General features: G+C 39.1%; 1 protein-coding gene across 13 annotated transcripts in view; it reads right to left on the bottom strand.

Moving 5' to 3' along the window:
* Nucleotides 1-21,425, bottom strand: part of CFAP206 (cilia and flagella associated protein 206) — a 75,423-nt gene extending 53,998 nt beyond the window's left edge. For 2 of the 13 annotated variants that reach the window (XR_010116017.1, XM_063619108.1), the window contains exons 1-7: nucleotides 21,212-21,418; nucleotides 9,705-9,817; nucleotides 8,984-9,067; nucleotides 5,755-5,845; nucleotides 3,746-3,934; nucleotides 2,799-2,957; nucleotides 1,213-1,421 (exon numbers count right to left, since the gene is read on the bottom strand). Coding sequence is in view for 12 of the 13 variants with exons in the window: in XM_063619108.1 (XP_063475178.1) it covers nucleotides 1,213-1,421; nucleotides 2,799-2,957; nucleotides 3,746-3,934; nucleotides 5,755-5,845; nucleotides 8,984-9,067; nucleotides 9,705-9,817; nucleotides 21,212-21,374 (1,008 nt within the window). In the remaining variant the exon portion in view is untranslated. The other 11 variants (XM_063619128.1, XM_063619116.1, XM_055257960.1 and 8 more) reach the window with 11 other exon arrangements.
* Nucleotides 21,426-21,659: the final 234 nt, after the last annotated feature.

Here is a 21,659-nt window from a genome sequence, read left to right as displayed (position 1 = left end):
AACCGAGAGTCTCAGAGTTACTGGAAAACAGAGGTGGTGTAAAAGTAAATGGTGACGAGTGGGAACATAACTTGCCATCATGCAGTAATTAACAGACTGTGTTCCTTACAACCCTAGAGTGTTACGGGGATATCCCTTAGTGAAAAGGTCCTCCAGTCCCTTTATGTAGATATCTGTTTTATATTTGTAAGATTCTGAGTAAGTTTATCTGACAGAAAGGGCACTGGTACTTTTTAAAAAGGTTATAACCACCACTTTACCATATTTTCCAACTCTCTAGGGATACTGTTTGGCTTGTTCATTAGATCTAAAAACACCAGATATAAAAATGTTATCTGGCTAGGTGTGGTGGCTTATGCCTGTTACCCCAGCACTTTGGGAAGCTGAGGTAGGAGGATTGCTTGAGGCCAGATGTGCAAGACCAGCCTGGACAACATAGCAAGACTCCAATCTATATTTAAAAAAAAACAAAACAAAAAAAAAAACATTTTTTTGAGTCAGGGTCAGGGTCTCCTTCTGTCACCCATGTCAGAGTGCAGTGGTGTGATCTTGGCTCACTGCAACCTCTGCCTCCCAGGCTCAAGTGATCCTCCCAACCTCAGCCTCTTGAGTAGCTGGGAATACAGGCACATGTCACTGTGCCCTGCTAAGTTTTGTACTTTTTGTAGAGACGGGGTTTTGCCATGTTGGCCAGGCTCAACTCTTGAACCTTGGGTTTTGAATTCTTGGGCTCAAGTGATCTGCCCACCTTTGCCTCCCAAAGTGCTAGGATTACGGACACGAGCCACTCTGCCTGGCCTACAAAAAACCTTTAAAAAAATCTTTTCTACCAGTTGTTACAGTGAGAACAAATAGTTACACAAAAATTATTTGAAAGGCAACTACCTGCCAAAAAATGTTAGATACTTGCTCTGAACTAAAATAAACATAGTATTACTTACATACACACCACTGTTTAACTACAGCATGCTAACAATCATATTATCAAGTACCAAAGAAAAAATACAAATTCAATTTCTACCAAAATATTTTCATTAAAATCAAAACCCAACTTTTCTGTTTCTATTTTGATTCCTAACCCTACCAAAGCAATATAAACCGAGCAGTTATTAAGGTTGTCTCCTTAATTAGTGACCTGGTTCTACCTGATGTGGCCTTATATAAAGAGACTGTGTTATATGGAAAGGGTCAGATCTTATGAACTTAACTCACCAAAATGATTTGAAGGAAGACCTCATATTGTCGTATATTATATAGCGCTTCTTTTAACATATATGGCTGAAGTTCGGTCCTCATGAGTGGGTCGTTGGCTGCCTTCTCAAGGATGGCTGTGTAGCGGTATACCTGGCTCCGGGCAGTCTCAAGCTGGGAGTCAATATGCTGCATGGTGGCTGGGATTGCTACATGGAGAACAGCTGGCACTGTTTGTAAGCGTATAAAAAGGAAGCCATAAAGGAGACTGAAAACAATTAAGGAGAAGAAGCCTAGAAAGTAGTTACATTTTAAGCATTAAGTTAGGGATTTTTTCCCCAATCAAATTAGTAATAAAGAGGCATGTGTTACTTGGGTCCCACAACATAAAGAAAAGAATCTAGGCGGGGGGCGGTGGCTCACGCCTGTAATCCTAGCACTTTGGGAGGCCGAGGTGGGCAGATCACGAGGTCAAGAGATCGAGACCATCCTGGCCAACATGGTGAAACCCTGTCTCTACTAAAAACACAAAAATTAGCTGAGCGTGGTGGCACGCGCCTGTAATCCCAGCACAGGAGAATTACTTGAACCCGGGAGGCGGAGGTTGCAGTGAGCTGAGATCACGCCACTGCACTCCAATCTGGGCGACAAGAGCGAAACTCCATCTCAAAAAAAAAAAAAAAAAAAAGAATCTAAAGTTCAAACAAAAGATATTATCAGAATGATAACCGTTATAGTAGGTCAGCTTTTGCCACTAAATATAGAAGAGTTTAGAGAATGGGCAGAGTTTGGTATTATGTGTTGTTAACCACGTGCTTCCAGAAAAGCCACTGACCCTTCCTTTTGTATATCTTCTTTTCTAGTTATTTAAACAACAACAACAAAAAGGAATGTTTGTTAAGAAACTCATCTGGATGGTGAAAAATGACAGAATAGTCTAGCAAGGAAGGGCCATTTATGAAAATGGAAATTTGACTTTTTAGAAGTTTTTAAAAGAGAAAAAATTACCCTTTTATACTAGATTAGTGATTTGGTGAAAGACAATAACACCTTATCAGTGGGCCTACGGGAGTACTAAATTTCATAAGGAAGTTACTTCTACTGGTAGGTACTTTATTAAATATTTCATAAGTACTTTCAAACTTATAAAGAATGCATTAAGGATATAACCACAAAGTAGATGCCCCTGAATTTAGAGATCTGAAATATCTCCTTGTGGTTCTTTTCATTCCATTAACTGCACCAAGAACTGTTTTCAGGAAGATTTTTATTTTTTAAATAACTAAATTGTACTCCCTTTTGATTACTGACTTGCAGTAATGAACACAAAGCCCCGCTGAACTGGGAGGTTAGCTTTGAGCAGGACCCTTCATTGCTTTCACTGATTCACTTTCTCCTACTAGCTTCATGGTACATAAAATGTAAAGTCTTGCCCCAGCAAAAGTAAAAATCACTACACATTATAAACAGTAGTTATTCTTAAGGAAACAGTAAAAAATGCAAATCTTAAATTTAAGAATGCCAGTGGTGTGTTATTATTTTCCTCACTGTGCAAGTTAAATTTTAAACATACATAACCTTTAGAATTAACCTAATGATATACCTACAATCATCAATGCCTTCTCCTCCTTTTCCACAGTCTCTGTTAAATAAACGAATTCCAGTAACAATCATGGTGAGTTCTTTCAGCTGGCGTTCTTTGTCCTTCTTAGAAAGAGTTAGAAATGTCCCAAGCTCTGCCTGAGGGAAAACACTTTGTAGAGCAGCTAAAATAAACCAGAAAAAAAAAGGAAAACAAAATGATAGAATAAAGATATTAGAAGTTAAATAAGGTTTTTCTTTAGCAGCAAATTAAGGGTCTGAGTTACTTATATGATTCTTTAAATTACTGATACCTGATTATAGAATACATAATAAAATTTATCACACATCAAAGCTGGATTACTGAGAGTTATGCCATTGCCTCATGTCCATTTTTAATAATTAAGCATCCAGCAGTAACTTTTTGGCAATGGGCATGAAAACAAACTTTCTAATTAGGGATCTGAGCCAAAAAATGGATGCTTTAAAATAATTATGGAAGAAAGCCATAGGAGAGCTAGACATTTTTCCTATTCCTCATTTTAAAGGATGAAAGAGGGCAAAGATTTCCTAAGGATAAAACGGTGCCCCTTTCCATCCATTTTAAATGACAGACTCAATTTCTTTCATCAATATGAAATATCCCTTTCCAGCTTTTCCATTTACTCAATCAACCTGGTACCCTCAATCCTACTATCAATGTTTCTCTAATGAGATGTAATAGGCGCCTAGATATGTGCAGCTCTAGGAAAATTAGCGATATTTCACCTTCTAGAGGTGCTACTTGAGTTTTAGAACCGATACACAGTGTAAAAAGAGACCGGGTACATTTTAACTCATTTGTGCTGATTTTTTTTTTTTTTTCAGATAAAAAGGGAACTTCAATCTTTGTCACTTCCAATTTAACATATTTTATAAAATACAATAATCATATATTTTCACTTATGAAATGGAAATTGGTTATACTTTTTACCTGTTACCTCTCTGACAGTCTTGATGTCTGTAGGGGATCCAAGGCCAGAGCGGAGTAACACATAGCTAATAATCTTCCGGTAGAGGCTTTCCAATTCTTCTTTAGCACATGCTCTGTTATCTGTAATTTCTCTGGTAACAGAGCCTAATCTAGACTCTAGGACCCGGTGATGTTCTTCGAGAAATTCCACTAAAATTGCCAAATAACAATGTTCCATATATTTAATTTTTAGAATTCTTCCCACATAAGAACTAGAGAAAAACCGGATTGGATATGGCAATTCTACTTCAGGAAAACAAGTAATTTCTTAAGCTGTAATAATGAAATAAAAAACAGTGGCCAGCATGTAGCCTCAAGACAAAAATCCAGTAGGGAAGATTTATTACAGTGACTTAAATGGAATACTTTGTCAAAACACCTAAGACTTTAAACAGCCAAACTAAACAGGAGATATCAGAAAAGGCTAAAACCTCCCAATTAAGCAGAAAATAAAAAAGACCATTTCTACAACATATATATTATATATTTTAATTTTAATACTATATGAAAAATAAATATATACATATTATATATTTATGCTATATGTAAGCACATGTAGTATACTATACATATGCATATATAGTAGCAGAAATATATACATAGTATATATGTTCCTTTCAGTTATGTGTATTTTTATTTCAGTTCTAGATAAATTTCCTCTGAAAAGCATTATTGATAATATGATGTTGCATGGAGAACTGTATCCCTCCTCATTCCTCCTGTGATATGCTGAGGGATAGGCTTCACTTTGGCAGGACACTATGTTCACTGAGTTGTTGCAAGTACAATTCTGCAATGACTCTATAAGACAACCCATTTTACTATTACAAGGGCAATAATTAACATATCCACCACGCACAGTTTATACCTATATTCTTGCCACAAAACCAACTGAGAACTTTTTGCAAATTAAAAATATATTTAAATAACAAATTTAAAAATCTATAGGTTAAATTTTATTATATGACATTTTTTGCTTTAAAATTTCACTATTAAGCAAAAACGCAAGATACATACTTTTACATAGGTAGCATAACTGAAACTAATAAAGAGAAAAATCACCAAATTGTTAATAATGATTGTACTATATAGTAGAGGTAGAGGTAGTCCACAGAGAAATAGACTTGTTTTATATAGCAGGAGCAGAGGCAGTCCATAGAGAATTACATTTTCCTTTTTCTTTTGTTTCCAACTTGTCTTTGATGTATGCATTAAATTATTTACATAATGAGCCAGGCGTGGTGGCTCACACTGATAATCCCAGCACTTTGGGAGTCCAAGGCGCAGACAGATCACTTGAGGCCTGGATTTCAACACCAGCCTGGGCAACATGGCGAAATCCTGTCTCTACTAAGAATACAAAAATTAGCTGGGCATAGTGGCACACACCTATAGTCCCAGCTACTCGGGAGGCTGAGGTGGGAGAATTGCTTCAGCCTGGGAGTCAGAGATTGCAGTGATGTGTGGATCGTGCCACTGCACTACCGCCTAGGTGACAGGGCAAGACTCTGTCTCAAAAGAAAAAAAAATGTACGTATTGAAAAGCTTTCTAAACTTACACTCCCCATCGTTCATTTCTGAATAGTTACATAATGTAGGTAATTATAATGAGATAATAACATAAACCAGGAACAAGAAAATCTACAAATTAAAAACTTTTAACTTCAATGGGCTGGTTGTTTGAATTCCTAATTATTATGTATTAGTGCCATAAAGGTTAAAAGACAAAAGACTTGGAAACAATAATTATGAGCATAATAATTGGAATTCACTTTCAACACTCACAAAGGCCAATGGTTTTTTTTTTCATTTAGCATTTCTAACATTGTTATATTTCTCAAAGTTGATTGCCAAAAATTAAATTGTTAAATTGATTAAACTATTAAATTCATTGTCAACCAAATGAAGCCCTTCTTAGCTGAAATACAGTATGAAATTTTTTAAGTATAAAAATAGGTAGTATACATTACCTCGATTTGTATAATTCATATCAAAGTAGACTTGCATCTTAATAGTGTCCAGGGATGGATTTTTAGTATCCAATAGCCGAGTCATACAAAGCTAGAAAAGAATGTCCCATGAATACTTCTAGTTATAGTTTTTGAGACAGTCAAGTATTTCCTAAAGTTATTTTCAAAAATAAAGGGAAAAGCAGTGGTTCCTGATATTGATTCACCAGCAAACCCTTTTATTATTTTTTTTTCTCCTTGAGGACTTCAGGCTTTATAGTTTATTTAACCAATAACTTTTTTTTATTTTTATAGATTTAGGGGGTACAAGTGTCATTTTGTTACATGGATATATTGCGTGTAGTGGTGAAGCCTGGGCTTTTAGGGCAGCTAACACCTGAATAGTGGACATTGTACCCATTAAGTGATTTCTCATCCCTCACTCCCCTCTCACCCTCCCAAGTCTCCAATATCTACTGTTCCACTCTCTACATCCCTGGGTACATATTATTGAGCTCCCACTTATAAGTGAGAACATGTGGTATTTTACTTTCTGAGTTATTTCACTTAAGATAGTAGCCTCCAGTTCCATCCATGTTGCCACAAGACATGATTTCATTGTTTTTTATGGCTCAATAGAACTCCATTGTGTGTATGTGTGAATACATTTTCTTTATCCAATCATCTGTTGATGGACACTTATGTTGATTCCATATCTTTACTACCAATAACATTTGTTAAGTAATAAGTTATTTCCCTTGAGTTAACCAATAATCATCATGCCCAGGTGCCTAGTAGTCTAGTTGAAGGCAAGAAACCTGATGTTTTGGTTAGTTTCTAGTCTTAATGTGGGTAAATGTTCCACAAAGCTTATATTCCAGTCTAAAACTCTTGTAGAGTTCCTCATTACTATTTATTTGTGCCTTGAACAACACTCCTCATTTTATTTTATAAAAAGCTGCTGCAGCTGGTGCGGTGGCTCACACCCGTAATCCCAGAACTTTGGGAGGCGGAGGTGGGCAGATCACCCGAAGTCAGGAGTTCGAGACTAGCCTGGTCAACATGGTGAAACCCGCCTCTACTAAAAATACAACAATTAGCCAGGTATGGTGGCACACACCTGTAGTCCCAGCTACTCGGGAGGCTGAGACAGGAGAATCACTTGAGAACCTGGGAGGTGGACATGGCAATGAGCCAAGATCGTGCCACCGCACTCCAGCTTGAGGGACAGAGCAAGACTCTGTCTCAAAAAATAAAATAGAATTAAATTAAATTAAATTAAAATTAAAAAGCTGCTGCAACTACCCCCCCTCTCTTCACAAAATTTCTCTGGTTCTACCCTTGATATTTCTTTTCCTGGTCTGTTTTCTCCTATGAGCCCCCACATAGATGGCTCATTCCCTTCTCTGCCTTGCCTCTTTAGACTGAATATCAACCTCAGTTTTTCTTTCCTTCTCTCATCTCTACTCGTCACCTCCCTCCCCCACTTCCTTCACTGCTCACCCTGTAGGCTGAATATACTGCAGCTGGCAGGCACTTGGCAGCATCACTCTCAACCCATCTCCCTGAGCACCAGCCCTGCTTTCCTGGGAGGAGGGAGGGGAGAATGCAAGACTGAGGATTGTACACTGTGTCTTTGCAGAAGCCTGTGCACCTGGATCCCTCCACATAGAGAAGTACTGTTCTAAAATGCACACTTAAAAAAATAGCTCATCCACGTGATTTTTAGTTGAGAAAAAAATTGTCACTTGAATATAACATACGTTGTTAGTTTATGTACCTGTCATATTAAAAGTATATTGACTTGATTCTTTCCAACTTAGTTGAGTTGAGGGATTGGGGGGAATGGAAAACTCTTCTTGGGTCATGACAAGGAGAACAACTTATTTTCTGCCCCTCCTTGATTCTCTTCCACGGCTTTCCAATAAAATTTCTGACTGTCACAATCACTTCCCCTATTGCTAAGAACAAGCTTTATACCATCTTTTCTCTGCATCCTCACCAATATCTGTTATGTTTTTACTTTTTAAAGACATTCTAACTGGTGTAAGATTGTATCTCATTGTCAGAATAGAAAATCCAGACATAAAGCCACATACCTGCAGTCAGGTGATCTTTGACAAAGTCAATAGAAACATACACTGGAGAAATGACATCCTATTCAATAAATGGTGCTGGGAAAATTGGATTACCATATGCAGAAGAATGAAACCGATCCCAATGTCTCACCATATACAAAAATTAACAACTCAAGATTGATTAAAGTCTTAAATGTAAGACTGAAACTATAAAAATAACAGAAAAAAACCTAGGGCTGGACATTGGCCTATGCAAAGAATTCATGACTTAAAAGTAAATGCAACAGAAATAGACAAATTGGATTTAAATAAACTAAAAAGATTCTACACATCAAAATGAATAATCAACAGAGTGAAAAGACAACCTGCAGAATGGGAGAAAATATGTACAAACTATGCATCTGACAAGGGACTAATATTCAGGATCTACGAGGAACTCAAACAATTCGACAACAACAAAGAACCCCATTATAAAGTGGGCAAAGGCCATGAATAGACATTTTTCAAAAGAAGACATACAAATGGCCAAAAAGCATGAAAAAAATGCTCAACATCACTCAGCATTAGAGAAATGCAAATTAATTTAGTTCTATTTAACTTCACAGTATATGACAAACCAGTTAATGTTTGCAATGTAAGAGATTAATAACAAGGTTTCACCAAAATACTGTAGCAGATGCTGCTACCTGCCCAATTTCCCTGCCCTTCCTTCCTTCCTAACAGAGCCTCAATTTGGACTGGGGCAAGGATTTATTCATCTAAGAAAGAAAAAAGAAGTGAATGTCCCTGGGTCACTTACAATATCATTCTGGTCAATAAATGTAAGTAGATGGGAGGGATTCTGGGAAAATTATTATTTTCTGGATAGAAGGTGATAGACCCAATTGGCACACATTTTTTGCCCTTTGTCTTTCCCCCTTCTTTCTGCCTAGAGGTAGGGTAGCTATCTTTTGACCACCAGATGACCATATTGCAAGGATGATGTGCCCCAGGAAGCCAGGAAGAATGGTCTATGTCTCTCCAGACTTTGTGTTATGAGAAAAATACCTCGTGTGTACTATTATTTTGTGGGCTTTTGTTTCATGCAGCTGAAGGCAATAATGACTAATACAAATATTGTATTTACAACTGAGAATAAGTAATTGCAAATTTGAGGACTGTTGGGTAATCACCTTAACAAGATTCTGCACATCACTTTTCATGAGGGTTCTATCCATGTTAAAGCCATTACTTGGATTCAGGACAACAGCTTTCACCTGGAAAAAAGTAGCAACGAGTCCATTAAGTAGGAAAGAATCCATTAAGCAATTTTATTTCACATTATTAGTTTAATATATTTCCATTTTTTAAACAACTACCTCTTGATTACGTTGGGGTTGGTTTTTCAACTATTTTTCTTATTACTGAACTCATCAGTACCCTTGTTAGAGGTTGAAGAAAGGAAGCGACAAACATCAAACTTGAATATGGTGCTAGAAAAGTTATATGGGGAAATAAGTTGAAAGCAATGGCTAGGTTTTCAATTGGGAAACTATGGTATATTTTATTGTATTTTTATTGTGTATTGTTAACCAAAAGCGAGAACAGAGAAACCACAGCAATGAGTAATTTTTAACAACGGCAAACAAAAATACACGTCAAAAAATTCCCACACAGGAGAACATTACTGATGTTTCCAAAACTCATCAAGGTCTTCTAAATGTCTCTATAAATCTAGAACTCACATGCTCTATAAACTTTTTAAAAATGTTTTCACTAACTTGTCCAATTATCTCGTTACGTTTCAACTGAAAAACATTTATGAAATCCTCACAGAATTTAAAGGGGAAAATGGACACCACATCTTAAAAAACCTCTTAATAAAGTTGTAATCACAAAAATATTTCTTCTTACCATAAAAGCAATCAGAGTTTCAGAAACAATCTCTCCATGGGCTGCACATTCTTGTCCTATTTCTCGTATAATACTCCTTATAACACTTTCGGCCTGAGTTGGAGGCATTCTGGCTAAATAAAACAACAATTTTTTTTAAAAAAAACTTGGTTTTATGCAAATTTATTTTTTTCCTCTTTTGATTTCTGCAATATTGTATTTGTAAAGAGTCATAATATCATCTATTAGCTTATTAGCATTTTTATTAGTATCTAGGCCTCTCCTGTTTTTCATTATTTTTAAAAATGAAGGACTTTATTGAAGACAGACGATGATTGGGATTTCAAATAATTGAAACATTTGATAAATAACATTTTCAATTATTTAAATTATGGTCACTAAACATATATTCCTATCATGATATTCTTAATTAAAAAAAAAAAAAAGGCTAAGCAGGCTGGGCGCGATGGCTCACGCCTGTAATCCCAGCATTTTGGGAGGCCAAGGCAGGCGAATCATCTGAGGTCGGGAGTTCGAGACCAGCCTGACCAACTTGGAGAAACCTCGTCTCTACTAAAAATACCAAATTAGCCGGGAGCGGTGGCACACGCCTGTAATCCCAGCTACTTGGGAGGCTGAGGCAGGAGAATCGTTTGAACTCGGGAGGCGGAGGTTGCGGTGCCACTGCACTCCAGCCTGGGCAACAGGAGCGAAACAGCGTCTCAAAAAAAAAAAAAAAAAAAAAGGCTAAGCAGTATTTGTAGGGGAGGGAGGTAAAATCAATGAGAAACGCAAGAGTACAGCTTGAAAGAGGAAATGCTCATTCCACCACATTCATTAAATGACCCTTCGTAACTGTACTAGAATCTTCGAAAACAATTCTTGCTCAGATCATTAAAATGATCTTTTCCGCACATCTAAAATAGAGTTCAGACGCTCGATAAAAGACATAAAAGCAAAAACCAAAACATAAGAGTTGTGCATCATGGAAAAAAAATGAACTTCCGGTTATTAATTCCACTTATAAGGAAAAAGTGGTAGGTTTTGATCGAGTTTTCTGATTTTCCTGAATATTGGTAACTAAGCACAATGGAAGTTGGCATGTAGAGTACAACAAAGGCAATATCAGGTAGATAAAGCCAACTCCTCAGCATTATTAGCTTTCCGATGCATGGGTACGAAGCACTAGGCATTTTGTCCAGTGAAACCAGATTGACTGGATTCCATCGTGACCCGACCACTGTCTAGCTGTGAGACCTTGGGCACTTGCTTCACTTCTTTCCAGAGGTGTGAGGACTAAATTAGTCCTATGTATTTAGTGGTTACAACAGTGTGCGGCTTAAGGGAATCGCTTAAAACAGCTTAGAATCAGTACTCCAAGATCGCAGGCAGCGCATACGCAAGTGCCAGTCAGTGGGAGAGTCCGTCCGGCTCCGGATCTGTGTGCGCATGCGCGCCGCTGCTGGGTCGCTAGGGATGCGGCTCAGCACCTTCCCCGCACCCACCCTCCAATTACTAAGTCTCCCGGGGTCCGGCTTCTGGAGTAGCCAGTGGAGCGGAACAGAAGCGGGAGGCCTCAGGCACCCGCGCAATGGCTAGAGGGCAGCCCTGCAGCCCTGGGGTGGCGCCTCCGGCAGGAATGGACCGCTGTTCCAGCTCTGCGGCGGCGCAGCCTAAAGGATCGAGACTGAGAGCTAAGTCTCGACGAGGCAGGACGCGGTCCTTCAGGTGCCCGGGCTCCGCGAGGCGCCCCACGCCCGCCGCCTGGCGGGGTACGCCTCCGGGTCAAGGGCGCGGAGCCCCGAGTAGGCTGACCTGGATCGGAATCGACAGCATGAGCCGTGTCTGTCTGCTTCTGTCTTGGCGCCCTCACCGCGACAGTCGGGGCAGTTGGGCGCTCGTAGCAACAGCTGCGTAACCATGGAGACGGAAGGCTCCGAACCAGAGGGGGCGGGGCCAGGTGGGGGTGGGGCGGGGTCCCACTTTGAGGGTCTTTCCCCCAAAAGATGGGCTGGAAAAACTTTAAAAACAAAGGAATTTCAGGCAGAGACATCTTAACCTCCGTGGTTAAGACTGAAACATAAGTTCTCGTAAATAAGGATATTAACTTGCTAGCGTGGGAACGATGAGGCGTCTTTGAAAACGGAGTGGGGGAGAGAGAGGAGCCAGTTGGAGATGCTGGGAAAACGGAAGGGCTGTATCCTGGGCAAATAGAGTTCTTGTAAAAGTATCTAGTTTTAAAAAACAAAAGTAAAAAGTATCGAGGTTTTATTTCATGTCCCTTTGTTCAAAGGAAGTCTGTAACAGAACGCTCCAAGATGCCCAAAGAGAAAACTGCTCATTCAAGAAGCACATGGTAAGAACACATTAGTGTCCGAGTCAAAATAATGAGGTTTTATCCCTTAACGATAATATCGTTAGGCCCACCTTCAGACGTGAAAGTGTGAGAAAGGATTAAATATTCATTAGAAGGAGAACATCAAACAACAAGGTTTTATTTTTAAACAGTAATTTTTCTCAAACTGCAAACAAATATGCAGAATATGCTTTGCTTAAGGACATTCCCTGATTACTAGGAAATGAATCAACACAAAAACTCAAGAATACACATCATAAGATAACACAGTTTTATTTCCGCCTTCTAGAAAATGTTCCCGGAATGTGGATGAAGCTTGTGTAAAAATAGATGTTCAGAGTAACAAGATTTATAATAGCACAACCTTAGAAATCTAAACACGATATTTAAGTAAAATCTCAGGCAGGTATTTAAAATTATGTTAACAAAAACCTTATGTTTGTCTTATATTTTTTAAAAGTCAAATGCAAAATTTTTATCTAATATGACTTAAACTATACTGACATACATATAATGCACAAAAAGTGTATGTCAATTTTTCAAAATCACAGCAAGCAATTAGATCTAAGGATGGAATTATAGGTAAATTACTTTTATTTCTTTATACTTTTCTGTTTTTTCTAGATTTTTCCATAATGAATATATATTGTCTTATGATCTATAAAACAAAATTTAAAAATACCAGAGAGATGAGACTGGCTATTTGTAGAGAATGAGCCCAATTTAGATATACAAATATACTATAAGTATACAAGGTAAAGCAACCAAAGGAAGGTGAGATAGCAAAATTTTAACAGTGGTTGTAACTTTGTAATGGCTTATGGCTGATTTGTCTTCTTTATACTTTAAGATAGCTACCAAAACGTCTTCCATGAGCATATATTATATATTAGAATATTAAATATTTTTTAAGATGGTAAGAATAATACCATCATATTAAGTATAGTTTTAAACTAATGGGCAAATCCTGGCACAAATACTCCCTGAGTATGTTTGATAATTCCTACTTACTGTCAATGTTTTCTTCTCTTTTTATTACTAATTTAACCCTGTGTTGGGAATGACAGTGTTCTCTTTAAAAAAAAAAATCTCTCAACCTCTTCCTCAGTGAGAGTGGCCTGTGACATGGTCTGGCCAATGAGATGTAAGTATAATCACTGGATGAGGTGTCAGGGAAAGCACTTCCATTTTATGTCTTTTGCCTTTCCTTTTCTTTCTACTTGAAAGGAGAATATGCTGGCTGAAGCTCCAGCAGCCTTGTTGTGAACATAAACATGAGGGTCACATCTTAAGGACGGTGGAACAAAAATGAAAAAGGAACCTGAGTTCCCGGTAATGTCGTGGAACAGCCCTATCAGCTTCTTGACTGGCTATCTCCAGACTTTGCATGAGAGAAGATAAACCCCTATTTTATTAAGCTACTGTTATTTGGGTTTTCCGCTACATTCAACCAAACTGAATCCCTGACTGCAACAATGGGTATGACTTTGGAAGTATTATTTAGCGTTTTGTGCTACATTGAATTATTCTCCCTAATCCTTCATGCCTCTTAGCATCCATACCTTTGTCATGGACTTTGGTGGAGTATACTTCCCCAATCCTTGATTTTGAATTTAGCTATGTGACTTGCTTTGGCTAAAGTGTTGTGGTGAAGCAACAGTGTGCCAAATCAGATCCAAGGTCTTAAGAGACCCCATATTTCTGCTTTCTCTCTTGTGCCTGTATCATTGCCATGAGAAGTACATACCCTAGCAAGCTCTTTGGTCCCAGAATGACATGCATATGGCACAGAATTGCCTGAACCGATCTTTTAGTAAGATGCAGAGATGCCCACCTGGGGCCCAGCCTAGATCAGCCAAACTCCAGTCAACCTGTAGACGTGTGATAATGAATGAGTATTGTTTTAAACCACTGAGTTTTGGAGTGGCTTATTATACAGTGTAAGTGTGGAAAGAGTTCATTTATAAACCTTTCAGTGATCTAAATTTCTCATTTATAAAACAGAGAAAACAATGGTATCTATCTCATGGAGTTGTGAGAGTAAAATGAGATAGCCCTCATGAAGCACACAGCATCTGACATAGATAAAAGGATTCATAAATTTTAGATACTAGTATTTTATGACCTTTATCATGGTTATTATTGACAACATCAACTATGACAATATATTTTATACTCCCATGGTTTATTGGACTTCTAGTCTTTGTAGAACTAATTGTTCCTAGTTTTAACATGGCAGCAATGGCATTTAATTAAAGAACATGGAGGAACCAGACAGAGTGCATCCAGAGAATGATAAGAAAAATTTTGTCAGAATAAGATAGAGAGAATTGGATATATTTACCTTAAGAAAAAGAAGGTATGAGAACTCTTCTCAGTTTTGTTAAAAGAGAAACCAAGCTTTATGTTGTTTCAGAACACGAGATTACAAATCTACATAAAACAGTCTTAAAATAGAATTGTGATGGAAGTCATCCTAGAAGAAGTGAACCTCATTTTATCAAATGTTTTTTATCTAAAAGCTAAAAGATTGCCTTTAAGAATATTGTAGAATTAATTTCTTCTGATTAAGTGGCTTTAATATGTCACAAACTGTTCAACTTTTAAAGAGAGAGTTAAATATTTTTCCTTTTCCTAAGGCTTTAAGAAGTTTTAAGCTCAAATGGGTTGAGTTCTTAGCATGTTTAATAATTTTTTATTGAGCTGGGTATGGTGGCTCACGCCTGTAATCCCAGCACTTTGGGAGGCCGAGGTGAGTGGATCGCCTGAGGTCAGGAGTTTGAGACTAGCCTGGCCAACATAGTGAAACACCATCTCCACTAAAAATTCAAAAAATTAGCTGGGCGTGGTGGCGGGCACCTGTTATCCCAGCTGCTTGGGAGGCTGAGGCAGGAGAATTGCTTGAACCCGGGAGGTGGAGGTTGCAGTGAGCCGAGAGATCGCGCCATTGCACACCAGCTTGGACAACAAGAGCGAAACTCCATCTCAAAAACAAACAACAACAAAAAATAATTATTTTTTATTGACTACTGGACGTTGAAATTGCATCCTTGTTGAGTGTCTGAATTGTCCCCCTTTGGGAAGGGTTGTGCTTTTTTTTTTTCAGCCAGTTATTTGTGAATGAGTTTGATTCATTTGAGGACTGTTTTTAAGCTTTATTAGGGTAGGTCTAGAGTAGTCTTCATTCCAGGAATAATTTGGCCCTACTACTAATTAATAACTGCTCAGAGGTCTTCAATGAATTCCTTGGTTTTCACTGAGGACTCTTCACTCTGGCTAGTCAGAGCTCAAATGTCATCTCATCCTCTGTGAGCTCTAAGAATTATTTAGCTTATACTCCCTGGTCATTCTGTACTTGACTGCGTGGATTATCAATTCATACATGAACAGCCAAGTACTTAGCAAAGTCTCAGATTTATGAGTTTTTAAATTCTATTTATTTATTTATTCGTATAGCTTCATCCTTTCCAAAACTCCGCCCTTCAATTTCCACATCTGTGAACTCTGATCTCTGTCTCCTCAACTCAATAAAGTCCCTAGACAGTGGGTTTACCTTTCTATGCCCAGGATCTGGAAACTGCCTCCAGGCAGAAATTTGGGGGCAATAATAGCAAACAGTTGTTTTATATATTTTGCCCAGTTTTCTAGTTGTTTGTGGCAGGAAGTTAAGTCCAGTCCTTGTTATTCCATCATGGTCAGAAGTGGAACCTTGGGTAACCTTGGAGAGAGGCTAATAGGAAATAATCATCTGGGAGGGTAGAAGAGTGGACTTACTAGGAAATTTCAGTAACTTTCAGTAATTACTGGGAAGTAATGAATGTGCATCTGACTGTCAGGATCATGAATTTAAAGTGAAAGCATTTGCCATGTTAAGTGCTTTTCTCTGGAAATTATTCAGCAGCTCAGGAGCAAGCATGATCTTGAAGAATAAATGATTGGCTTGACCAGGAACTAGTGTATTGCCAGACTAGCATTATCATGCTAGACCATGAATTTAAACCAATGTAGAGCAACAAAAGCAATTTACCAGTTTTTTTGTTTCTTTGTTTGTTGTGAGACAGAGTCTCACTCTGTCACCCAGGCTAGCGTGCAGTGGCACAATCTCAGCTCACTGCAACCTCCGCCTCCTAGGTTCAAGTGATTCTCTTGCCTCAGCCTCCCGAGTAGCTGGGACTACAGGCATGTGCCACCACGCCCAGCTAATTTTTGTATTTTTAGTAGAGACAGGGTTTCACCCTGTTGGCCAGGCTGGTCTTGAACTCCTAACATCAAGTGATCTGCCCGCCTTGGCCTCCCAAAGTGCTGGGATTACAGGCATGAGCCACTGGCCCAGCCAGCAGTTCTTTAGATATTGTAAAGACCTAAGCTAAATTTTTCAATTGCTAACAAAGATAGATAATTAACATTTGAAAGAGTACTTTGGAGCTTACAAAGCTATTTCACAGATAGATAACTCATCTGTTCCTTAAAACAGCCTCATGAGAATGAACATTATTATTTCATTTTACAGATATAGAAATCAATATTCAGAGAGCAAGAGACTTGCCCAAGACTGCAAAGCTACTAAGTTACGGAGCCATCTTAAGTCTTATTGCTCTTTTAAGTACTTAAAATGAGGGGAACTCTTTTAAACTTCTGAAAAGTTCTAGACTCTTTTTCCCAAAAAATTCATAGAGCCCCTAATTTTATATATAATTTCAGATAATTCACAGATTCCCTGAAGTTCATGCAAGTGGCAGTGTACTCTTGGTTTAAAATTTCTAATTTTTTCAGCACTGTAAGACAGAGTGGGAAAAAAAAGAAAAAATTTCTAGTTTTTAACTTGCAACTAGATGGTAGTTATATGGGTATTCACTTTATAATTTTTTTCAACTGTATAGATATACACATATATACACATATACACATACATATATATACATATATACACATACACATACATATATACATATATACACATACACATACATATATGTACATATATACACATATACACAGGTATATGTACATATATACACATATACACATACATATATGTACATATATACACATATGTATATATGTATATATAAATATATATGTTACATTGCTTTTCTGTGTATGTTTTATAATAAAATATAAAGGCTCAATAATATAAAACTCCTCTACTTTTAGTTGTGCTTTGTCAATGTTAAGCATTAAAACAGAGCTGTATTTCTAAGAAAATCTCAAAAGTTAAAAAAAATTGCGTTATTCCCTTCGTTTTCATTGTCTTTCTCCATTATTATCCATATGCTTCACAACAGCTCTCCTTTTTTAAAAAAACACAATCTGTATATTACATGTAGCGCATCGATTTTGAAACTCTGAAAGTCAGAGTCCTGGAATTAGCTGACAATCTCCTTTTCCAGTTTATCTTTCCATCTCCACAAAAAGGCTTGATAATGGAGAGGGAAGTTGAGTTTTCAGGACAATAATGACAGAGAAATTATGGAACAAGCAAGACAATGCAAGTCACCCTTATTTCTGTTTCTCTTAGGATAAGCATGAGCTATTTTCATGTATTTTTCCATATCCTTTTAGTCAGGAGGATCACAAGATTATTCCTTAACCGTCTTCTTCATAGAGATTCTTTTTCAGATGTTACTTACATGGGCATAGATACGAAAAGGCAGAAAAAAAAAGCAGATAGTTTCGTTTCCTGACAAACATAGCATAGCTTCCTGAGTTCAAGGGTCCTGTCTAACCCTTAAAAATCTACTTTTCTTTGTATTATCAAGAATCTTTTTCTTTTTTTCTTCTCTTTTTTTTTTTTTTTTTTTTGAGACGGAGTCTCGCTCTGTCACCCAGGCTGAAGTGCAGTGGCGCGATCTCGGCTCACTGCAAGCTCCGCCTCCCGGGTTCACGCCATTCTCCTGCCTCAGCCTCTCCGAGTAGCTGGGACTACAGGCGCCCGCCACCACGCCCGGCTAATTTTTTTTTGTATTTTTAGTAGAGACGGGGTTTCACCGTGGTCTCGATCTCCTGACCTCGTGATCCGCCCTCCTCGGCCTCCCAAAGTGCTGGGATTACAAGCGTGAGCCACCGCGCCCGGCCTTCTTCTCTTTTTTAAGAGACAGATTCTTTCTCTGTTGCCCAGGCTGGAGTGCAGTGGTATGATCATAGCTCACTGCAGCCTTGCACTCCTGGGGTCAAGGGATCCCCCTGCCTCAGCCTCCTGAGTAGCTGAGACTACATGTATGCACCACCACACCTGGTGAATTTTTAAATTTTTTGTAGAGACAAAGTCTTGCTACATTGCTCAGGCTGATCTCCAACTCCTCGGCTCAAATGATCCTCCCACCTTGGCCTCCCAAAGTGCTGGGGATTATAGGCATGAGCCACAGCACCTGGCCAAGAATCTTTAAAGGTAAGATGAATGATGAAAGAAGGCCTTAATTCTTCATTTTCCATCTCTTTCTCCATCGCATGAATCAGTCGCTGGAGAAATAAGGGACCTTAACATCACATTTTCACAATCTAAATCAGGGAGGGTAATTGAAGCACTTAAGGAAGATAAAAAAGCATAGGACTTTTTTATATATTACAAAAGAAATCAAAATTATAAGAGCACAAAAATGAAAAAAAAATCAGTGAATTCTATTATAATCATTAAGCTTCTATAAAAAGTGGTGGCAATAGTGGTTCTTCTTTCTTAGAATTATAAACCAGGTGCAACTTCATACGCATACCACATGGTCCTAATTAGGAAAGCAGGATTGAAAGCATCAAAATCTTTGCTACTGTAGCATGTGTGGCAATGATTCTCAACTCTAGAGAGTGAAAGACAGCATATCAGCAATGCATTGGCAGCCCACCATGAGCAACTCTGATATATACTACTGATCTATTTTATATGTGTGGAAAATGTCACTGTGTAGCTTTTTTAAAGGTGAATATCTCCCTGTCTTTTGCTCACCCACCCTCGCACCCATCTACCCAATCCTTAACTGATTACCAAGTCTTTATTCACTTCTCTTGAGCCAGCTTGCTTTCTCCATTCCCACTTCACCCACCTTCATTAAAGCAACTGTCTTTTCTTGCTTAGATGACTGCAATAAACAACTAACTGAGCTCCCTGCCTCCAGTGTTGTACTCCCCAATTATTTGCCTATACTCATCTTGCAAAAATAGAAATCTGATCGTGTCATTCCCTGCTCGACACCTTATAAAGGTTTCTCAATGGTCTTTGGGTAACTCCGGACTTCCTGGCATGGTATACGAAGCCCTTAATGTCAATCTCAGCTCTCACACTGCCTCTCCTCTCCCGACAGAACGCACTGTTGCCATTCTCTGGCCATGTTGCATTAACTTCCAGTTTTTTCTGGCCTCCAGACCTTTGCCTAGAGGTTACTCCCTCTGTCTCTGAATGTCCCCTTTCCTCCTCATCTGATTAATTCCTCCATGTCTTCATAAGCCATCTGTCCTATGAAACTTTCTCTGACCTGCGATATTGGGTTTAGGGTCCTAAACTTTCACCTCTAACTAGTTCCAAAACATTTTCACCAACCCAAAAAGAAACTTCATACTTATTAAGCAGTAACTCCCCATTTCTCCATTCCCCCACTGCTTACACCTGACAAAGCTCTCAATACTCTATGGAAGTCTATTTTCCTGTCTGTCTCTCCCACTAGACCATAGCTATTTGAAGATAGGGAACATACCCTGTTGAGTTCCCGACACCTAAGAAGAGAGCCTGGGATGTAATAGACACAGTTGACCATTTGGGTTAAAGAGGTGAGTATAGAAGTGAGTGGGTTAAAAAGGGGGCGGGGGGAGATTTTTAAACATCTTTAAATTAATGTCTTTACTAAAGGGTTAGAATGATTTCAGAGGGAAATTACGATTTTGAAGGGAAAAGAAAAGACATTGAAATTACAGGTTTCAGAAGAAGAGCTTCCTCTGACTCCAGCTTTGGCTTTCCTGCCTTAGGATCCCCAAGCTACCCCCAAGCACCCTTGTATGCATTCCTCAGGAAGAGGGATGTTGTTCTCAGTCTTTTCCTCTTCCCTCTGTGCCTCAAACTAGGCAGCTTCCAATGGTGCCTTGGGCTTCAGAAGGTGGTCACTGAGCTGACCTCTAGGCTTGCAGGCTTCCTGGCAGAGCAGAAGATGGAGGTGGGTATGGGGAGTGGTGACTGGGCTCCAGTTTGAATTTCATCTTTATGATTCCCTCCCACTATGGGAAGCATTACAGCATGAATCTCAAGGACAAATTTTAATTTGGGATAGCCTAAATCCTTATTAAAGTCATACTATTTTCTCAATCATCAAGAAAACTGTCTTTTTCTATAGTCCATAAGTCCTCAATTTTGTGAGGAGGAATTTTTTTTTTTTTTTTTTTTTGAGACAGAGTCTCACTCTGTTGCCCAGGCTGGAGTGCAGTGGTACAATCTCACTGCAACCTCCATCTCCCAGGTTCCAGTGATTCTCGTGTCTCAGCCTCCCAAGTAGCTGGGATTACAGGCACATGCCACCATGCCCGGCTAATTTTCGTATTTTCAGTACAGACAGGGTTTCACCATATTGCCCAGGCTGGTCTCAAACTCCTGGCCTCAAGTGATCCCCTGCCTCGCCCTCCCAAAGTGCTGAGATTACAGGCATGAGCCACCGCGCACAGCTAAGAAGGAAGTTTTTGGATCTCCTTCCACCTTTGCTGAAATTCTAAAAAAGCTGCATTCCACTTTTAGCAGCTGTTTTCTTATGGCTGAATAAATGCCAGAGACGCCATCAGATTATCTTAATTCAGTTGTCTCTCAGTCGAGAAGGGCTGAACTGTCAGTTTCCTCTTGGCACAATGCAAGTAGAAAGATAGTAAAAAGTGACCAGGTGCAGTGGCTCATGCCTGTAATCCCAGCACTTTGGGAGGCCTAGGTGGGTGGATCACCTGAGGTCAGGAGTTCGAGACCAACCCAGCCAACATACAGAAACCCCATCTGTACTAAAAATACAAAAACTAGCCAGGCGTGGTGGCACATGCCTGTAATCCCAGCTACTCAGGAGGCTGAGGCAGGAGAATCACTTGAACCTGGGAGGCGGAGGTTGGGGTGAGCCGAGATCACACCACTGCACTCCAGCCTGGGAGACAGAGCACGAGACTCCATCTCAAAAAAAAAAAAAGAAAAGAAAAAGAAAGAAAGATAGTAATAACTCACCTGAATTTCTCATCAGCACTTCAGGATCATGATCTCTAACACTCATTTTCTCTCTGTCACACTCACGGTTGGGGTGCAGCCCCAGCTGAGGTCTGAGGACAGTGGGTGGATGTGGGGCATGGAGCTGGAAGAACACTGGAGCAACAGCAGGTAAATGAGACATGGCTTTATTCAGCAGCCCCTTCACAGAGTCAGTGTTACATTTATACACTACACAAACACTAGTGGCTGAGAGCCAGGTAGGGAGCTTCTCTATGTTGTGTCTACATGGCTGTGATTATATAAGACACGGGACTGTGCGCTTGCACCCCAATCCCGCTGAGTCATCTAGGCTGTTTACCTCAGCCTATTCCTGCTGCCCTATGCCTGCTTGGCTACAGCACAGCCATGTTCCTTACACTCTCCAAACCTGTCCCACTCTCTGCATTCTTTATGGGATGAATTGGCA

The sequence above is a fragment of the Symphalangus syndactylus genome, chromosome 2 (genome assembly GCF_028878055.3).
Source record: "Symphalangus syndactylus isolate Jambi chromosome 2, NHGRI_mSymSyn1-v2.1_pri, whole genome shotgun sequence".
Classification (NCBI taxonomy): Eukaryota; Metazoa; Chordata; class Mammalia; order Primates; family Hylobatidae; genus Symphalangus; species Symphalangus syndactylus.
Note: the sequence above shows the minus strand (reverse complement) of the source record. Positions and strands in the feature narration are given on the sequence as shown.